Source organism: Cololabis saira, chromosome 15 (assembly GCF_033807715.1).
Source record: "Cololabis saira isolate AMF1-May2022 chromosome 15, fColSai1.1, whole genome shotgun sequence".
Lineage (NCBI taxonomy): Eukaryota > Metazoa > Chordata > Actinopteri > Beloniformes > Belonidae > Cololabis > Cololabis saira.
The window spans coordinates 7193287-7210716 of record NC_084601.1 but is presented as its reverse complement, the minus strand read 5'-3'; the positions used below and the strand labels follow the sequence as shown (position 1 = coordinate 7210716).

At 39.9% G+C, this 17430-nt stretch overlaps 3 protein-coding genes across 6 annotated transcripts; 2 read left to right on the top strand and 1 right to left on the bottom strand.

Moving 5' to 3' along the window:
• The first annotated feature begins 388 nt into the window (after positions 1-388).
• On the top strand, positions 389-6289 carry si:dkey-266f7.9 (uncharacterized protein LOC100006223 homolog). 4 transcript variants are annotated; one of them, XM_061741794.1, is made up of 5 exons: positions 389-823; positions 1464-1544; positions 1774-1806; positions 3096-3651; positions 5578-6289. In XM_061741794.1, the coding sequence occupies exons 2-5, from the start codon at positions 1489-1491 to the stop codon at positions 5890-5892; spliced, it is 960 nt and encodes a 319-aa protein (XP_061597778.1). In that variant the 5' UTR covers positions 389-823; positions 1464-1488; the 3' UTR covers positions 5893-6289. The 4 variants fall into 4 exon arrangements, with proteins under 4 accessions (XP_061597778.1, XP_061597779.1, XP_061597780.1 ...); XM_061741795.1 differs by having other exon boundaries at positions 389-847; XM_061741796.1 differs by lacking the exon at positions 389-823 and having other exon boundaries at positions 901-1544; positions 3096-3661; positions 5578-5825.
• Positions 6290-8662: 2373 nt separating this feature from the next.
• On the top strand, positions 8663-10960 carry LOC133461254 (transmembrane protein 272-like). The gene is made up of 5 exons (XM_061742101.1): positions 8663-8743; positions 8834-8876; positions 8956-9006; positions 9107-9298; positions 10668-10960. The coding sequence occupies exons 2-5, from the start codon at positions 8834-8836 to the stop codon at positions 10925-10927; spliced, it is 546 nt and encodes a 181-aa protein (XP_061598085.1). The 5' UTR covers positions 8663-8743; the 3' UTR covers positions 10928-10960.
• A 2682-nt stretch (positions 10961-13642) lies between these two features.
• LOC133461081 (protein rapunzel-like) lies at positions 13643-14343 on the bottom strand. The gene has a single exon (XM_061741848.1). It carries the CDS (start codon positions 14341-14343, stop codon positions 13651-13653), a length of 693 nt encoding a protein of 230 aa, XP_061597832.1. The 3' UTR covers positions 13643-13650.
• Between the last annotated feature and the right edge of the window lie 3087 nt (positions 14344-17430).

Here is a 17430-nt window from a genome sequence, read left to right as displayed (position 1 = left end):
CTCCATCCGGATAGAGTGAATTTGGTTGTGGTTGTTTCAGATGTTCTTGTCCAGTTTTGTTCTTACATCCGTTCCCTCAGATTCCTGCAACTAAACTTGGATGTACATTCCAATAAAGGTTAGGATAAATGATAACATGCCTCTGAAGTTTGACTTTTTGCACCATTACAATACTTATAGGCAACTAGTCATCATATCTCCTGCTCTCTGAAACACATGTTAATGCTCAATAGTACACATATATGGTTCTTTAATATATTTGCATTATACTAAGATGCATTCATTTTCAATGGCTTTTGTCCTTAATGGCTTTTTTCCCCCTTACATTACTTTTACTTTTATACTTTAAGTAGTTTTGAAACCAGTACTTTTATACTTTTACTTGAGTAAAAAACTTGAGTTAATACTTCAACTTCTACGGGAGTATTTTTAAACTCTAGTATCTATACTTCTACCTGAGTAATGAATGTGAATACTGAAGACACCTCTGCAGATTACATAGTTAATTTCCATCATTATTATCAAAGCTAGACAGAGGTTCAGTGTTTTTGCATTTAATAAATAATACATAAAAAAGGGCTAATCAAAAATAGCCTTGAAGAAAGCTTTTTTAGAGGATGATTTTGGACTCCCCCATCCATCCCCCACCGTCAGGGATTGGCACTGCTGTGCTCCCACCCTGCTCTGTGGTCACAGCTCGGCTGCTCATCTGTGCTGTTTCCCACAATAGTTTCCCAGGTTGACACTCTTGCTGTATTTTCACTCCAGTCCCTGCTGTTGCCCTTGTTCTGCAGGTCGTACCCAGGCACCCGGGCTGTTCTGGGTAAGGTACACGTTCTGATTTCAGGTATGCTCCGGGGTATGTAGAGGAAGACATGCAGCGGGGTACACGCAGAAGTGCTGGATAGTTTGGTTCAGCTGGGATTAGAAGGGTTTAAGTCTGCCATTGAATCAACTGGCCACTGTGAGCTGAGGCTGACCTCAGGCTGGACCAGAGTCAAATTGTTTCCACTGTTTGTTTGGTTTTCATACTGGCTGATACTTTCCTGAACAGAAAACACGTGTTAATTTGCTGAACGCTTAAATATTCAGAGCGGATAGCAAATAAATATTGATTTTAACACCTTTTTTTTTATACATCCTGCACTGCCTCAATGTGCAATTACCTGTTAACATATGTATTGAGCAATATCTTTTATTTGGTACCCGTAATTAGAAATGCAGGCACATAGAGAAATAGATAGAGAAAAAACATTTACAACACGTCTTCCTCAAAGGCTCAGTTTGAGTGATCTCAGTCTAACCTGGATGTATTTATAAGTATTAGTAACTTAATATTGCTCACAATGTTTATGATGTATTAGATTCGTGTCTTGCTGTAAATAAGTATCTAAAAAGTGTAAACTAAATGTTTTTATTTTTATGTTGCTTTTTTCTAAGCATAAAGTCACATTTGTTTTCAGGAAATCCTGCACAAGGACTGATCTCATGGAAGGTCCAGTGAAAATGCATAAACTGTTGCCACGGCTGGTGCTCTTGCTGGGGTTAGTACAGTCATGTGTTCCCATGCTGAGGCAGAAAGCCCAGCAGTTAGATGTCATAAGCTTAAACTGTCTCTGGAACGCTTTTATACATACAAATATACATGAAATACATACATATTTAGACATTTCTACATCTGGAATATTATTATTTTAGTTTTTTTCCTATTGTTCAGTGTACCTGTGATCTAACTGATGTTTCATTTTATTTTTTGTATCTTTTTTTTCATAGTGGTTTTGCTCTCATGGACACCACACAAAATGTGTAAGGATCTATATTTAAATGTTCAATTTTAAAAATGTGTTTTTTTTTTCATTAACAGTTGTGGTTGAATTTTAAAAAGACAATTCTGGAGGTAACCCAACCCAAAGACTAATCTTGTTAGTTAGGGACATCAAAACAATAGGAATCAAAGCATATTTGAGTTGAAAGGGAATCAGCATTTGCAGCAAATTGGTAATTCATGTAGCATTTGAGGCAATTGACCTATCTCAGAATTTATACAGAATACGTTTTTAACCCTCTTACATCTGTCCACTCAAGTAGTAGTTGAAGTGATCCTTACAGACAAACCAAAGTACCTTTAACTTTGAATATGTAAGTCTTTTCACATACCTAGATCATTACTTATTCATGATAAACTAGGCATGTGTTGAACTCTTTTATTAATTTCAATTCAATTTTATGTATATAGCGTCTATTACAACAGAAGTTGTCTGTAGGTATTTTCTAGAGACCCAGAAGTTTGTATACTTTACCATTTACTAATTAAAAAATGTATGGTTGTTTTAACCCCAGAAGGTTTCTTTATTCTTGATCATGTTATTTTCAACAAGACTAGTTTTAATTTTTAAATGTTGTCTTTCAATACCTTCAAACCTTTAAAAATCTATTCATTTCTATACTGTTTCATATATATATATATATATATATATATATATATATATATATATATATATATATATATATATATATATATATATAAGCCTTACATGCTTATACCTGACAAAAACCCAAAATCTTACCAGGAATATTTGTCTTATTTCTAGTTAAAATGTCTCATTTTTAGTCAAAAAAATCTCAGTACACTTAAAGGAGCTTGAGGCAGGATTGAGGCAGGATTTATGAAAAAAATCCATATACATTTTAAGTTTTCTAGTAATAATGTCAGATGAAGCGTTCCAAACCCAAAAGAATGAGCCCTCTAGTGTATCTCTCCGTTGCCTTGAACAGGCTGTGCGCTGCAAAATGTGCTGCAATTCGGCCTCCGAATTTCCCGCGCTGGGCTGCTGATGTGACGTCACATGACGCTGCATGCGCGTTCTCCTCGTTCTCCCCGTTCTCCCGTGCCGGCTTCGCTGTTGGCTGCAGTACCCCCGACGGCCGTCGTGGTGAAGGGTGGCGCTAGAGAGTCTCATTTCTTAAAAGGAGCCTTATGCTCCTTTAACTAGAAATAAGACAAATATTCTTGTTAAGATTTAGAGTTTTTGCAGTGATACTATATAAACTAAATCTACATTTTGTTTTTAATTATTTATTCATATTGTTTTAAGGTACTCTGCAATTCAGAGACCTGACTATGATGACACCCCCAACCCAGAGTTTCTCAACCCTTCCTGGATGTCCAGCATCCCTGACGAGCAGCTGCTGTCTGAGGTCTCCATGCCGGGGACCCACAACGCCATGGCCGTGTACGGAGGCGTCTACGCCGAGTGTCAGACCTGGAGCCTGGCCTCCCAGCTCCGTGCTGGCGTTCGTTTCTTAGACATCCGTGTGCGTCACATCAACGGAAACCTCACTATCCACCACGGGGTGTCGTACCAGCGAGCACACTTTGGCCAAGTACTGGAGGGTGTGGTTGACTTCCTGCACAGCTATCCCAGTGAGACAGTACTGATGCGGCTGAGAGAGGAGCTGAGTACGACCAATAACATCTACGGTACCGTGGTAGAATTCATCCATCGCTACGCTCGCTGGGACCTGCTGTGGCACAGCCGGCTGGTGCCAACCATGGGCCAGGCCCGAGGGAAACTCATCATCCTGCAAGAATTTACAGGCCCTGACTTGGGGATGCGCTACACTTCCCTGGACATAGCTGATGACTGGAGGGTACGAGGAGGTCATATTGTTTTTATTCCTTTTGTATTAACATTTTATTGTCTATCAGACTTTATACATCCATAGAAACCTACGGATTCTAGTAATAGAGTCCCTGTCAGAGTTATAGTAAGAACCTTAACAGCTCTTTTATGAGCAGCTCAAACTGACAAATAGATTGTTGTCCTGCTACAAATTTCATATCTCCTTCAAGCTATATAAAGATACAAAACAGCAAGATATAAATCTACACTTTTTACACAGAATGGAGAAAACACAATAGGTTTTGAAATATCTAGCTCCCATTGGTCGTTTATATCGTTGAAAGAAAATAGAGGTTATAGTAGGCCACGTGAAAAGGAGTTCTTTGTATCTGCACTCGATTGCTTTCCCTCAACGACCCGGATGTCTGGCACAGTAACTCCAGTAAATTGAAATTGAATTGGAAGAACTGAATTTGAATTGTGAGAACTGAATCTCAAAGTATAAAGAGAGTTGAATTTTCAGGGAGGATCAAATACAGCTTCAGAACAATTGAATTCAATTTCATAATGTTACATTCAGTTTCAAGTTTATAGAAATTCAGTTCCAAACTAACAAATTCAATTTCAAATTAAAGCTGCAAGCAGCGATGAACGGGCCCTCGCACTCATAGCCACCGCCCCCCATAAGCAGAAATGACACCACCCACGACTTCCTATGTCAAACCATCCAAAAGTTTTAGCAGAAAAAAGGGACAACCAATCAGAAGAAGGGGCGGGGCTAATTCAGGCCAATGAAGGTCAAGGACTCAATACAGAGTCCGATGACACCACCCACGACTCTCTATGTCAAACCATTCAAAAGTTACAGCAGGGAATAGGGACAACCAATCAGAAGAAGGGGCGGGGCTAATTTTCACCAATTATGTTCAAGGACTCAATACCGAGTCCCATGACACCACCCACGACTCTTTGTCAAACCTTTCAAAAGTTATGGCAGAGAAAAGTATTCTAGTTGAGCCATTTTGCCACGCCCATTAATGCAAACCATGAAATATCAAATTTATCACCAGGCCTGGCTTGCATGCAAAATTTGGTGACTTTTGGAGAACTATCAAATATGGACCAATCAGATGAAGGGAAGGCGCGCTTTTTGGCGTCTAGCGTCGCCACGGTAACACTTTTGAAAGAGAAAAGTAATGCGCATAGTCGCAACATGGAGACGCACATTTTGATGTATAACACACCTGGGTGCACGTTACGGTTCGGGATGCATTAATTGCGGAAGGAATGGCATAAATTGCGCCAAAATTACACAATTAATTCAAAATAGCAGACTTCCTGTTCAGTTTCGGCCATGGCGCCAAGAGACTTTTCTTTAAGTTGTGGCATGATACAGGTGTGTACCGATTTTCGTGCATGTACGTCAAACCGTATTGTGGGGCTTGAGGCACAGGGTTTTCCGGGGGGCGCTGTTGAGCCATTAGGCCACGCCCATTAATGTAAACCAAACGTTTAGGGGGGCAAAAAGGCCTTCCTTTTGTCAGAAAAATAATAATACGAAGAATTCCTACAGATACAATAGGGCCTTCGCACTGTAAGCGCTCGGGCCCTAATTATTCAAATTCAGTTTCTAGTGGCACATATTTCCGCCCATACCATTGGTACATAAATCACAAATATCTTCCTATATTTACACAGACTGGGTTAATATAGCATGAACATTTTTCACGGTATACTGTTGTAAAGTAGATGTTCTGCAGTAAATGTAAAAACATTCAGCAAAAAGTGTCATGGCCAAGTACTCACATTAATAGGAAGATACTCTCCATAAACAGGCTCCAGTATTCTTCCTCTTGCCAAATGATAGCCAAGATAGGATCCGGAGATGAAGCAGGATTAAATGGATGGACCAAAACAAATTTAGGAGTAATAGTGTGTTTGGTGTTCCCTGCAGGTACCCACGCTTCTGCATTTGGAGCAGAAATGGCAGAGTGTCTACGAACACTTGGAGGCAGCGCCTACAGGAAACATGGAGCAGATTTTTCTCACCTTCAGTAGTGGAACTGGTGTGTTTGCACACCCCAGAGCGGTTGCACAGCGCATCAATGCACAGCTTTATGATTACCTGCAGGCCAAGACGGTCCTGAACCAACGGCTTGGAATCATATGCATGGACTTCCCCGCTGCTCCCATTATTCAAATGATCATTGACTTTCAACTAAAAGAGGTCACGAAAAGGCATTTCCCCAACAACTTCCAAAAAGGCTGATCTTAAATACGAAGCTTCACCATTGAAAAAGAAGATGGTTAAACAAACGACTGCAAATGTCTCAGCCAGATTATTACAAAAATGGATGTGATTAAACTCAAGCAGGATTGATCAGACTTCTTCAGCTGAGGAATCATTTTGAAAGGTAGACTTTTGTATCTCTGAAAAATGGAAACTAACTGACTAGCTAACTTAAATGTTTTAACATTCACTACACATCCTCCTACAAGTTGAGGTAATACCAAAACAGGTGCAAAATAATGGGTCTTTTACGCTAACAACAGCCTTTATGTCTTGTGGTAAACATAACATCACATATTTCACAGGCACTGTGTTTATTGTTGGTGAAGTCTGGTAAAATAGATAATAAAAAGCATCTCACAAATAAAATAAATAGTCTCCATATGTGTCTTTGCTAATTTTGCTTTATTTGTAGTAATCTGTATTATGCATATATAGTATGTGCCAAGTTTGATGAACTTGCATCACTGACCATGTATGAAATACAAACATGGAATACAAGCTTAATGAAACTATAGTGTGGAGGAAAATGGGAGGGACTGTGCTGTGGTTTGTGCTTAAAGGTAGGTTCAGCAATTTCTGGATGACGTCACATCTACTGATATCACAACAAAACATCAACAGGAGACGGAGAACTAGAGTTTCTCTCTCCCTCCATCCGGTGCTCCCTGAGAAATGCTTCATCATAAACTGTAGCATTGATGCCTCAATGCACTTCTACCTTTAGATATGCAGCTGCATGACTAAATGAACACTAAAAGCTTTGATTACAACATAGGTAACAATAATGTCAAATGTCGTGGTTTTGTTAGTGTCAGCTACTTTACTAACAGTAATTTATTTATTTATTTAAAGCAGCACAATGTAACTTTCAGCTTTTGTTGAGTTTGGCGGCTCCTTTGGACAAAAGCGGTAGTGCTTTACCAGAAAGAACTACATTTCCCATGAGCACCAGCACGTACTGCCGGGAAACTCCTGTCCCCGTCGTGTGCATTTGTTTTGACGATGAATGAAATAAGACGGGACGGACTTTCAAAACTACTTTTCTGTTTTCAGCGGCCGTTTGCAGGATGGATAGCGAAGAGGTAATGTATCTATTTTTGGCTAAACAATATAATATGACGAAGTTGAAAATCTTTTATTAGTGAAGTCACCCCTGCCCCCCTGTCCGGTTTCAGCCAGATAATGCGCCCCAAATTACAAACTCATACGCTCTGGTTTTGTTCTACTGCACCTTTTTCCTGTCACGTTTTTTAGAGGGACTTCGTCATAAATTAGTAGTCCAACATACTTACTGACAAAATAAAAAAATACTTTATAACCTTTGAATAACTGAATGCCCATTCCTTATATTTTGCAGATCAGCCCTGCACAATTTTACACTTCTCAGGAAAAATACTAGAAATGTTCTATACATTTTCTTTGCATTGCATTCTTTCCTCTAGTGCTGTAATTCTATTCAATTGTATTATTAGTTTATAAAGCTTCCTCATTGCGAATTACACATTTTTATGATCACTATTATTATTCTATGTGTCTGTTGTTGATATTGTCAGTAATTTTAGAATTACCAAAACCAGGCCAGCGAGTGAACGCCGGGCCAATCTTTATTCTTGTCCAGGCATTTAGTTTGTTAATCTCCCGCTTTCCTTTTTTTTTCGCCTCCTCCGATAAAACTTTTATTTTCTTTGGTTTTTCCGCTGCTTCGGCCATGATACCAGCTTCTGCTGAGCTCTGCGCTCCACGCCCCGCCCAGCTTTGGTCTGGACTACGAATCGGGAAGGAGGGGGAAGTGACGTATGCCGTAAAGCAGTCAAAGCCGTAAAAATGTGTAGTTTTTTAGTGTGGCAGGGTTCCTACCATGCTCCTCAAAGTTACATAGTGCCAGTGAAGGCGATACAGACCCCTCAGACCATGACAGAGGTTCATTAAACCTGTTGGAAGTTGATGTTCCATCACAATGATGATGATGAAATATTAGATTAAGGTGGAAAAGTTACATAGTGCTGCTTTAAATATTTGTATCCCTGATAATGGGCATTGCTCTCTGTCAACCCTGGAAGGCCCTGCACTGAGCTCAAGCCTCCTTCTTGCTTGAGGAAAGAACAGGCCGCTTCTTTTCACCAGACAGGCTGGGGTTTCTCTGGCCGGACGTAGCGCGTGGAAGGATCACGTTATTCCAGCCAGATCCTCCCCACCCCATTGGGCGTCCCGGCTGACCAGAGGGGGCAGTATAGCCCAGGACTGCTGCAGGATTTTGTAGCTCACATTAGCTACTCAAGGGAACACGGGGAGAACAGTTTATTTTTACAGTTACATAAAATTACATCAAATTTAACTATTCTTCAAAAAGTTCTAGGTAACAGAAAGGTGCACATGATGTCTGCGCAACCTCACTGATGAGACCTGATAAAGTTTGGCTTTTTTTGTGAAGACTGAGCCTTCATGATTCTCATGCAGTTCTCATTAGGAAGTAATTAGCATCTCTAACTGATGTGAGATTACATTTATCTTAGAAAATTTAGAAAAGCACTTTACAAGAAAAACAGAATGCCACTATGTGGTTGGCCTGTGCCTTAAAGAACACTATGCCTGCGAAACACATCAGATGACGAAGTCTGATCTTATCGTAATTTCCTCTTAGACTCGAAGACTATTGCAAAACGTTTGCTGAAATGATTGAAACGGCCTCTCCACATCCTGCCAAAAACAGCAAATGATGTGAAAAAGGCTGTCACTCTGCTCAAAACGCAGACTCATGTGTAGAGCTCGGCTTGTGTAGTCCACAAGAAGAAAAAAGCCTTTAAAGTCTTCTCTCCCAGCTGGACAGGTACGATAGCACACTTCTGCTGTAGTGCCGCCTCATGGTTGTGTATTACTTTTTTTAACTTTTAAAGTCATATAATCTTCGTTTCAACAGATGGACCTCAGACCTCAAAGTTCCGTACTGATTGCAACAATTGGTTAGCCATCTTTTTTCTTTTGTGCGTAATTGTTTTTGTGTTCAGCAGTTCCTTGACCCCTGTCTCTTTTGTGTTGCAGTTATGGTGAATATTATTTGGTGGATGGTAATGATAGCAGCCATTGGAGTGGGTGGGTTTATCCATTTATTTGGTGACTAATTCACACGTTTTGCTATATTGACCATATTGTTTTTTTATATATATTTATTTATATATTTGCTTTATCACAGGGGCCACAACTCTGAGCCTGTGTCCTGTGCAGCCGTACATCCCCATTTACCTGCTGGTACTGGGGGCAAGCAGCATCATCTCTCTGTCTGCCACCTACATGAGCAGGACTAACACGGATGGAGCCGTCCACACCTTCACTTTGACCTGTATGGTCTTCCTGCATCTCTTCAGTTTTGTCTGGTTGATAGTGGGTGAGCGACACATTTACATCTCTGCACTGCACGAGTACTTGGCATGATGTGCGAATCTGAATAAAACAGACAGCAATGAATAGTTTGTCAGAACCGCTTTAATCAGAAATAATGCAAATGTAGGAAATCTTGAAAGTGAATTTTTTTTTTTAATGATGCCAACAATGTTTGAGAAAAACGTACTTCAGCGTTTCACAAATGCACAGGACAAAATTCACAAATGCACAGAACAATTCACGCGTGCGTAGGACAAGATATACAAATGTATTTTTGATGCACACACAAATATAACCTGATTTACAAACGTTTTTTTGTCTGTGAGCTGTGCTGGATTTGCGAGTCTCCCCTGACGTGACTCAATCCACAAATACGTTTTTTTTTTTAACACAGAAGGATCTGCAACCAATCAGATATCTTCCTTTGTTTCAGCCAATCATAAGAGTGCACCCCACGTGGGGGACGATTTACTTGTAAACCAATCAGATTAAAGAGGCGGATACACCTGCTGTTTGAACTGCGTTCGCCTCGTTGGCTTAGAAAAGTGATTCAATATTTCGAATTGGTGGAATAAAGATAAATAAACAGCAACACGGGATAGAGAGGAGATCACTGCTCTGCTTTTTTCTTGTGATCTCGGTAAAGAAAACAGCGCGATCAGAGATGGTTTGTCGGGCCGTTCAACCAGAGCCGTCAGGAGACTGGAGAGCTCTTAGTCCTGCCGATGCAGCAAATGATGATGAGAAACAGCGGAGATATTTCTGTATTTGCTCCGTTTCGTTTCACGACGTGTTACAAATACTGTGCATTTGCGAATTGGTGTGTGCATTTGTGAATTTTGTCATCAACTTGTATGAAGTATAAAGCTCCCAAAAATGGATTTCTCTCTAGATATTGGTGAAAAGTGACAATTATGAATGTTGCTTCATTACATTGTATTCATTCAGTAGTCACCTTTATTCAAAGAATGTAACAAGTGAGGAACACACTGGGAATCAGTCTTGCTCAAGGAACCTTCGACAAGTAATTTGGGAAAATTGGAAACCAAGTAGCAATCATCTGACTGAAAGACAACTGAATTTGGTCCTGACTACAGCTGTACACATCTGCACAACCAATCATAATTCTGCCTTTTGACCATGGACTCAGATGACGGTATGGTTATCACGCCTGATCAAACCACAGCGAGTGGAAACAGCATGCAGATTTCTTAGGTATAAAGCCAAAGCTATGGCAGAAAAAATAAGGCTCATTATAGACCAACCATTCATTAAACTTTGAACTGAAAACACCTCTTTGTATCTGTGCTTTTATCTTGTTTCAACGTGTAGTTTCATCTGAACTGAATGTTGTCCCTTTTTGCTACCTCTAGGCACCTGCTGGATATATTCCATATATCCTCCAAATTACGCTGGACCGGATCGGCACTGCCACAAGACAACCTACCAGTTTGCCTTTGTTGTCACCACACTGCTGTGGGTTATTATGGCCCTCGTGTTCTTCTGCGGCGGCTGCTTTGCTCTGCTGACCTGCTGCACCACTATAGTTGCAACACGCCACCTCATACCCAACCGTGTTAGCTTTTATGGTGCAACATCAGATATTACAGACTCTTCTTCCGGCAATGTGTGATTTACATCTTGGTTGATGTCTGTAAAATACTTACAGGACTGTCTCATAAAATTAGAATATTGTGATTTTCTGTAATGCAATTACAAAAACAAAAATGTCATACATTCTGGATTCATTACAAATCAACTGAAATATTGCAAGCCTTTAATTATTTTAATATTGCTGATCATGGCTTACAGCTTAAGAAAACTCAAATATCCTATCTCAAAAAATTTGAATATTCTGGGAATCTTAATCTTAAACTGTAAGCCATAATTAGCAATATTAAAATAATAAAAGGCTTGCAATATTTCAGTTGATTTGTAATGAATCCAGAATGTATGACATTTTTGTTTTTGTAATTGCATTACAGAAAATAAAGAACTTTATCACAATACTCTAATTTTCTGAGACAGTCCTGTAATGTCGAAATTACCTTTGTACAACTAATGACACAATTTATGATTTCCGTGCTGAGGATTCCTATTGGCAGCTATTGAAGTTTTTTACTATGTTTAAAAGGGCTTTGCAGCTGCAACCATTTAAACAGCGTGTCACAAAATCGTTAAATTTTTCCACCTCTTAAATGAGTGGGGAAAGTAAGCTAACTTTCCTTGATAAATGTCTTTTTGCAACAGTTTGATATTTGCTTTTCAATACCAGCACTACCTTTATTCAACAGTTATTCTTGACAGGTTGGTATGGTCGTCTGTGTTAACTGCTTGGACATTATTTCCTTCACATGAATAGCACTATCAGATCACATGCTTCCTGTGTACGCCAAGGCAAAACATTTTGAACTGAAATAAAATTACTAAGATGATCGAGTGGCAGCCCATGTGGGTTAAATATTGAAGCAGATAAATGGTTATTTTTGTGCACTTATACTTTTGAGCTGATAAAATAAAACGGACATGTCCAGCTTGAAACAAGACAAGATATACACAATAGGTTTGGTGAGACAGGTGCCCAGGCCAACACAGAGTTCAGGGGGCCAGGGCACTGGGCCAGGCAGACCGGAGAGACAGATCAGGGGGCCGCCCTCGAGTTCTCGGCTCAGGCCTGGACAGAGCTCTCAGTAGGGTCCTGGGCAGAGGTCTGGGCAGAGGTCTGGGCAGAGGCCTGGACAGAGGTCTGGGCAGAGGCCTGGACAGAGGTCTGTGTTAGGGTTGCCACCTTTCAGAAATAGAAATAAGGGACACCCCGATTTCAGCAGCCCAGGCACCAAAAAAGGGACATCCCCAAAACTTCTAAACTGCATAGAAATGTATTTATTTTATATGAAAAAATAAAACGCTTTGATTTAAAGTTTAAAGTGCTTTAATAGCATTGAACTTGCATGACTGTACAGACACATCAGGGTCAGCGATCATGTTTGTGTGACATGACACAACCGTCTTTGTTGCTGTGCAGATATTGATCTGCCTCAGAGGCTTTCAGATTGTCCATTGCTTTTCCATCTATTGCCATAGATTGCACGAAGTAGGAGCAGATCTTGCTGTCTGTTCTGCTGGGCCGTGTCGTCATGTTATCCTCCCAGTTCTGCACTGAATTCGGGTGGGGGAGAGTAACGCCATCTCCAGTCAAAGTACGGTAGTAAAACCAATTGCAATTACATAGTTGTCGACAGTAAAAGCTCACGAGCAGCGAGTCTTTGCTTTAGGCTAGCATCCACGCCGCTGTGTTTACACCGGTAGAGGCCGCGCAAACCACTTCCGGCGGAAATTAAATGCATTTGTGTAGGTAATGGCGGCGCCCAGGTCTTGGCGCGTAAAACTTGTCTATATGTAACGGAGTAGGATAATAGTGATTAAATTATGCAAAAGTAGTGCAACACTGCCATCTATTGGCGCAGTGGTTGGCGTGGGATCGCACAGACCAGTGAGGATTTCACTGTGGTAAATTGTGCTCTTGCATGGTCCGGGATGTTTATTGATTTTATTTCGTTCCAGAAGTTAATGTTTTGATTTTTGCAGTGCAATATACTTACAAGGATCAAAGCTAACTGTCTGTAGCAAAGACTGTGATTATTTGTTACTAAAATTGTGTGTTTGAAGATCGGATAAACGATTTTTTTTGTGTTAACCTAGCTTAATTGGTTGCACGTGTTTCATGTTATTCAGATGGTTTCCTGAGACCTAAATGTGTGTTGCAGGTAATATAAATGTATTTCTTATTTTTATCTGTTTTTGATGCTTTATTGTGCAATTTTGTTATCTGCAGTTGAGTTTATCATATAGTTAAATTAATGTATTATACCACTATACGATCGCACCATTATCATTTTATTTTGCAACATTACAATGTAGCCTATCTTTTTGTTTATGGGATCACTCAGACCAGTGAGGATTTCACTGTGACGGTATCCTGAGACACTGCAGATCCCCTGTCTTCATACCACTGTTTTAAATATGTGTTGCAGAGCTGAGGAATAAAGATACCTGTATCTACCTGGTTGGCGTCTGTCTTATGTGGAAGCGACTGTAGTGTGGAGCTGCATCTTCTCACATACAGCTGTGACCCGTCACATGTAGCTATAGCAAATAGTAAATACTTGGATTAAAAAAGGAAAACAGTCTCAAACACAACTTAACATGTTTGTTTATTTTATTGAAAGGATTGTTTAAAGCTTCAGCAATTACTGATTTAGAAACAAAAGCAGAGTCAAGTTGTCATGGACACTGACATTAACATAGTCAGTACAATCAACAAACTGCAGCTATAAAAGCCTTTCCGGACAACGTTCAGTGTGATTTGTCTTTGCACTGACTGAGAACTTCCTGCATCTTGTCCTGGATGTCTATCACCCGTTGAGCCCACTTCTCTCGCACCTCGTCTTCATCATCCTCTGTGACTGTAGTGTAGCCCATCAGAGCGATGAGACCCATGTGAAACAAGTGAGCAATGTGAGAACAGCGATGCTCCATGATTTCCCGGTCACCATCACAGTTGTCCAGGTACACCTCCAGCAGAGGCTTCTGACCTTTAAAGACTGTGCCTACACCCATCACTCCGCGGTAGTAAACACCCAAGCTGTTTTCGGCCTCGTCTCGCTCATAAATCTTTTGAAAGGTCTCCATGTAACGCTGAGAGTTGTCTGGATCCTTCTTCACTTGTGCCACCATGCTGTTGAAGGCATTGTATTGGTGCTTGATGTACTCCTCGTACTTTCCATAAGTTTCGTTCACCTCATTGATGAGGATCATCTTCAGGCATTCTTTTTTCTTTTGGGAGATGCTCTCCAATTTGTTGTGAATGGCTTGGAAGTCTTTATCTAGAGGGTGGCCCTCCTCATCAGTGAGGCCCTTGCGAACCGCTCCAACCAGCGAGGAGACAATGTTAAAGATTGGGTTAATGGAGGAGGCGAAGGAGGACACCTTCTCCACACACTTCAGAACTGTGACTGCAGTTGCCTTGATTTGTTTATAATCAGCCATCACTTCTGATTTTGTTCTGTCACGTTAAAATCCACACAGAGTGCGTCTAGAGGCTGCAGAGTTTGAAAAAAAACAACAAAAAAACATTACACCTTATTAAATGAAGCTGTACTTGGCTTAGTAGACTCAGTTTTTAAGCAGAACCAGTCTTATATCTTGTGCCATCTAGCACCATCCAAAATATCAAGCTCAAAAATTAACAGCTGAACATGAATATCGGCACAAAATATCAGTGTGTAATGTTGTATAGCATAATGTAAAAACTCATTTTGAAAGGCTCCAATCCCATGAGCCTATACTTAGTAGATACGTTGATTTTACTAAGTCAATGCATCTAATCAATGAAATGTAAGAAAAATAGGGCAAAACGCACACAATGGGATCTTTGTGAATGGAAAATTAGTTTCTTGTCCAAAACCTCCAGCTGAAATCTTTAAACTGGGCAATCTCAACAACTAACATCCTTATTGTACATATTAACCATCGGGCAATCAAACTTCTAATTTCTCATGCCATGGATCAAAATCAAATGGTATAGCATCTTTAGCATCCATCAAATCAGATGTTACAATCTACAGAAGCAATAAATGTGTACTCACCAAAGATACAAACGTTGGTACTGTATCTGTGTCTTTTGGAGCCCTCTGACTTATATTTAACCAGTTCCACACTAGTGTAATAAGGACAGCCCCTCCCTGCCAAATTTGGGAACCAGCTTGACCAGATGCATAATCTATACTTCTCAGTTAACGAAAAGGAAAGTCATTGTCATTGATTGATTGACTGATTCGCAGGAAACAAAAACCTGTTTTGTTGTTTGTATTAGTTCAAACACTAAGATGTTTTTAATACGTGTTCAGATAACTTGACCTGGGTTTGAGGAAATTATACCAGGATAACTGACATGTGAAGACAAGTTGGTGTTTATTTAGATTTTTTTTTGTTTTGATATTTTTATTAGGGGGTAAGGCACAGTTGAACAGGAATAAACAAAAAAAAGATATACAGTCTACCTCCTTTTTTTTTTTGGGATTAAGAACAGAACAAAAAATCCACACAAAACAATGACAAATACACGAAAATTATTATATTCTTATATATAAGTAATATTTAAGTATTTAAGCTAAACAGTATGAATTAAAAAAATAGATGAGTAAAAAGGGGGAAAAAAAAAAAAAACCCAAAAACAAAAGAAAAGTAAATAAAAAGATAAATAAAAAGGAGGAAGAAAGAGAGGAATGAGAGAAGAGAGGGAGGGGGGGGATCAGTCAATCAGGAGGCAGGGACTGGAGAGAGTGGAAGAATGTAAGAAAGGGAAGCCACTTATTATAACATTTGTTGCAACTACCCTTCAGTGAATATTTAATCTTTTCCAGCTTCAGAAAAAACATGGTGTCGTTGAGCCACTGGGTACTAGAAGGAGCCTTAGTCGACTTCCAGTGGAGAAGAAGGTGGCGTCTTGCCAGTAAGGAAGTAAAAGCCAAAATGTCTATTTGGTTTGAAGTAAACCGGCCATGGTCCTCTGGGAGCCCGAATATGGCAACATGGGGGGAGACTTTTATGTTCACCGAGAGTATTTTTGACATGGTGTCAAAATAATTCGACCAAAAGCGAGAAAGTAGTGGGCAAGAGTAAAACATATGGGTTAAATTGCAGGACGAGGCATGACATTTGTCGCATTCGTCAGTGACACTGGGATAGATCTGTGAGAGTCGAGCTTTAGAAAAGTGGACTCTAAACAGTACTTTAAACTGTATAAGTGTAAGACGAGCGCAGGATGAACTTGTGTAAATTTTTTTAAGAGCAGCGTCCCACCAGTCATCCTCCAAATTTAGATCCAGTTCATCTTCCCAGACAGCCCTAACTTTAATAACTGGAGAGAGATCGAAAGACAGAAGGTCATCGTAAACCTTAGAGATCAATGATTTTTGAAGTGGATCATGGTTTAAAAGCACCTCCCACTGTAGAGTCGGCGGAGAGGATGGAAAAACTGGAAACAAAGCTTTAGCGCAGTGTCTAATCTGAAAGTATCGAAAGAGATGAGAAGGCGGGAGATTAAATTCACCTGAGAGATCTGCAAAGCTGCGAAAGATACCATCCTTGTAAAGATCTCCAAAACTTTTCAGGCCCTTATTATGCCATATGAGAAAGGTTGAATCTGTAAGCGGAGGTCGAAATAAATGATTGTTCAGTAATGGAGCTAAAGTAGATGCTGACTTAAATTTGAAGTGTTTCCTAAATTGATACCAAATTTTAAGTGTGGAGTGAACCACTTGATTATTTGTAAAGACAGAGAGGTTGGATGGAATAGATGAGGTAAGTAGAGCAGGTAAAGAGGATGAAATGCATGACTGTGCCTCCAATTTACACCATGGCATATTCACCGATTTGAACCAAAATGAAATTTTTTGAATATGTGCTGCCCAATAATACAGTTGGAAATTGGGAAGTGCCAGTCCGCCATTGAATTTACATCTCTGAAGTGTGGATTTGCGGATTCTAGGAGCCTTCCCACACCATAAGAAGTCAGAAATAGTTTGATCAATTATTTTAAAAAAGTGTTTTGGTAAGAAAAGTGGAAGACAATGGAACAGAAATAGAAATTTGGGCAAAATATTCATTTTAACTGCGTTAATTCTTCCAATTAATGAAAGAGGTAAGCTTTTCCATCTATGGAGGTCAGATTGAATTGTAGACATTAAAGGTGAGAGATTAGCAGAAAAAAGAGAGCTTAACGTTCTGGTTACGTTGATCCCAAGATACCTAAAGCCGGAAGGACTAATCTTAAAAGGGATATCTGACTGTACGAGCTGTGTTGCTGAGTCATTAATGGGATAGCATTCACTTTTAGATACGTTCACTTTATAGCCTGAGAAAGACCCCAATCTCTGGAAAGCAGATAAAATTGAAGGAATGGAGAGGACAGGATCCGAGACATATAACAGTAAGTCATCAGCGTAAAGTGACAGCTTATATTCTGTTCCCAATCGGGAAATCCCAGTAAAAGTGGGGGAGGACCTCAGAAAGATTGACAGGGGCTCTATAGCTAGTGCGAATAATAGGGGAGAGAGGGGACACCCCTGTCTG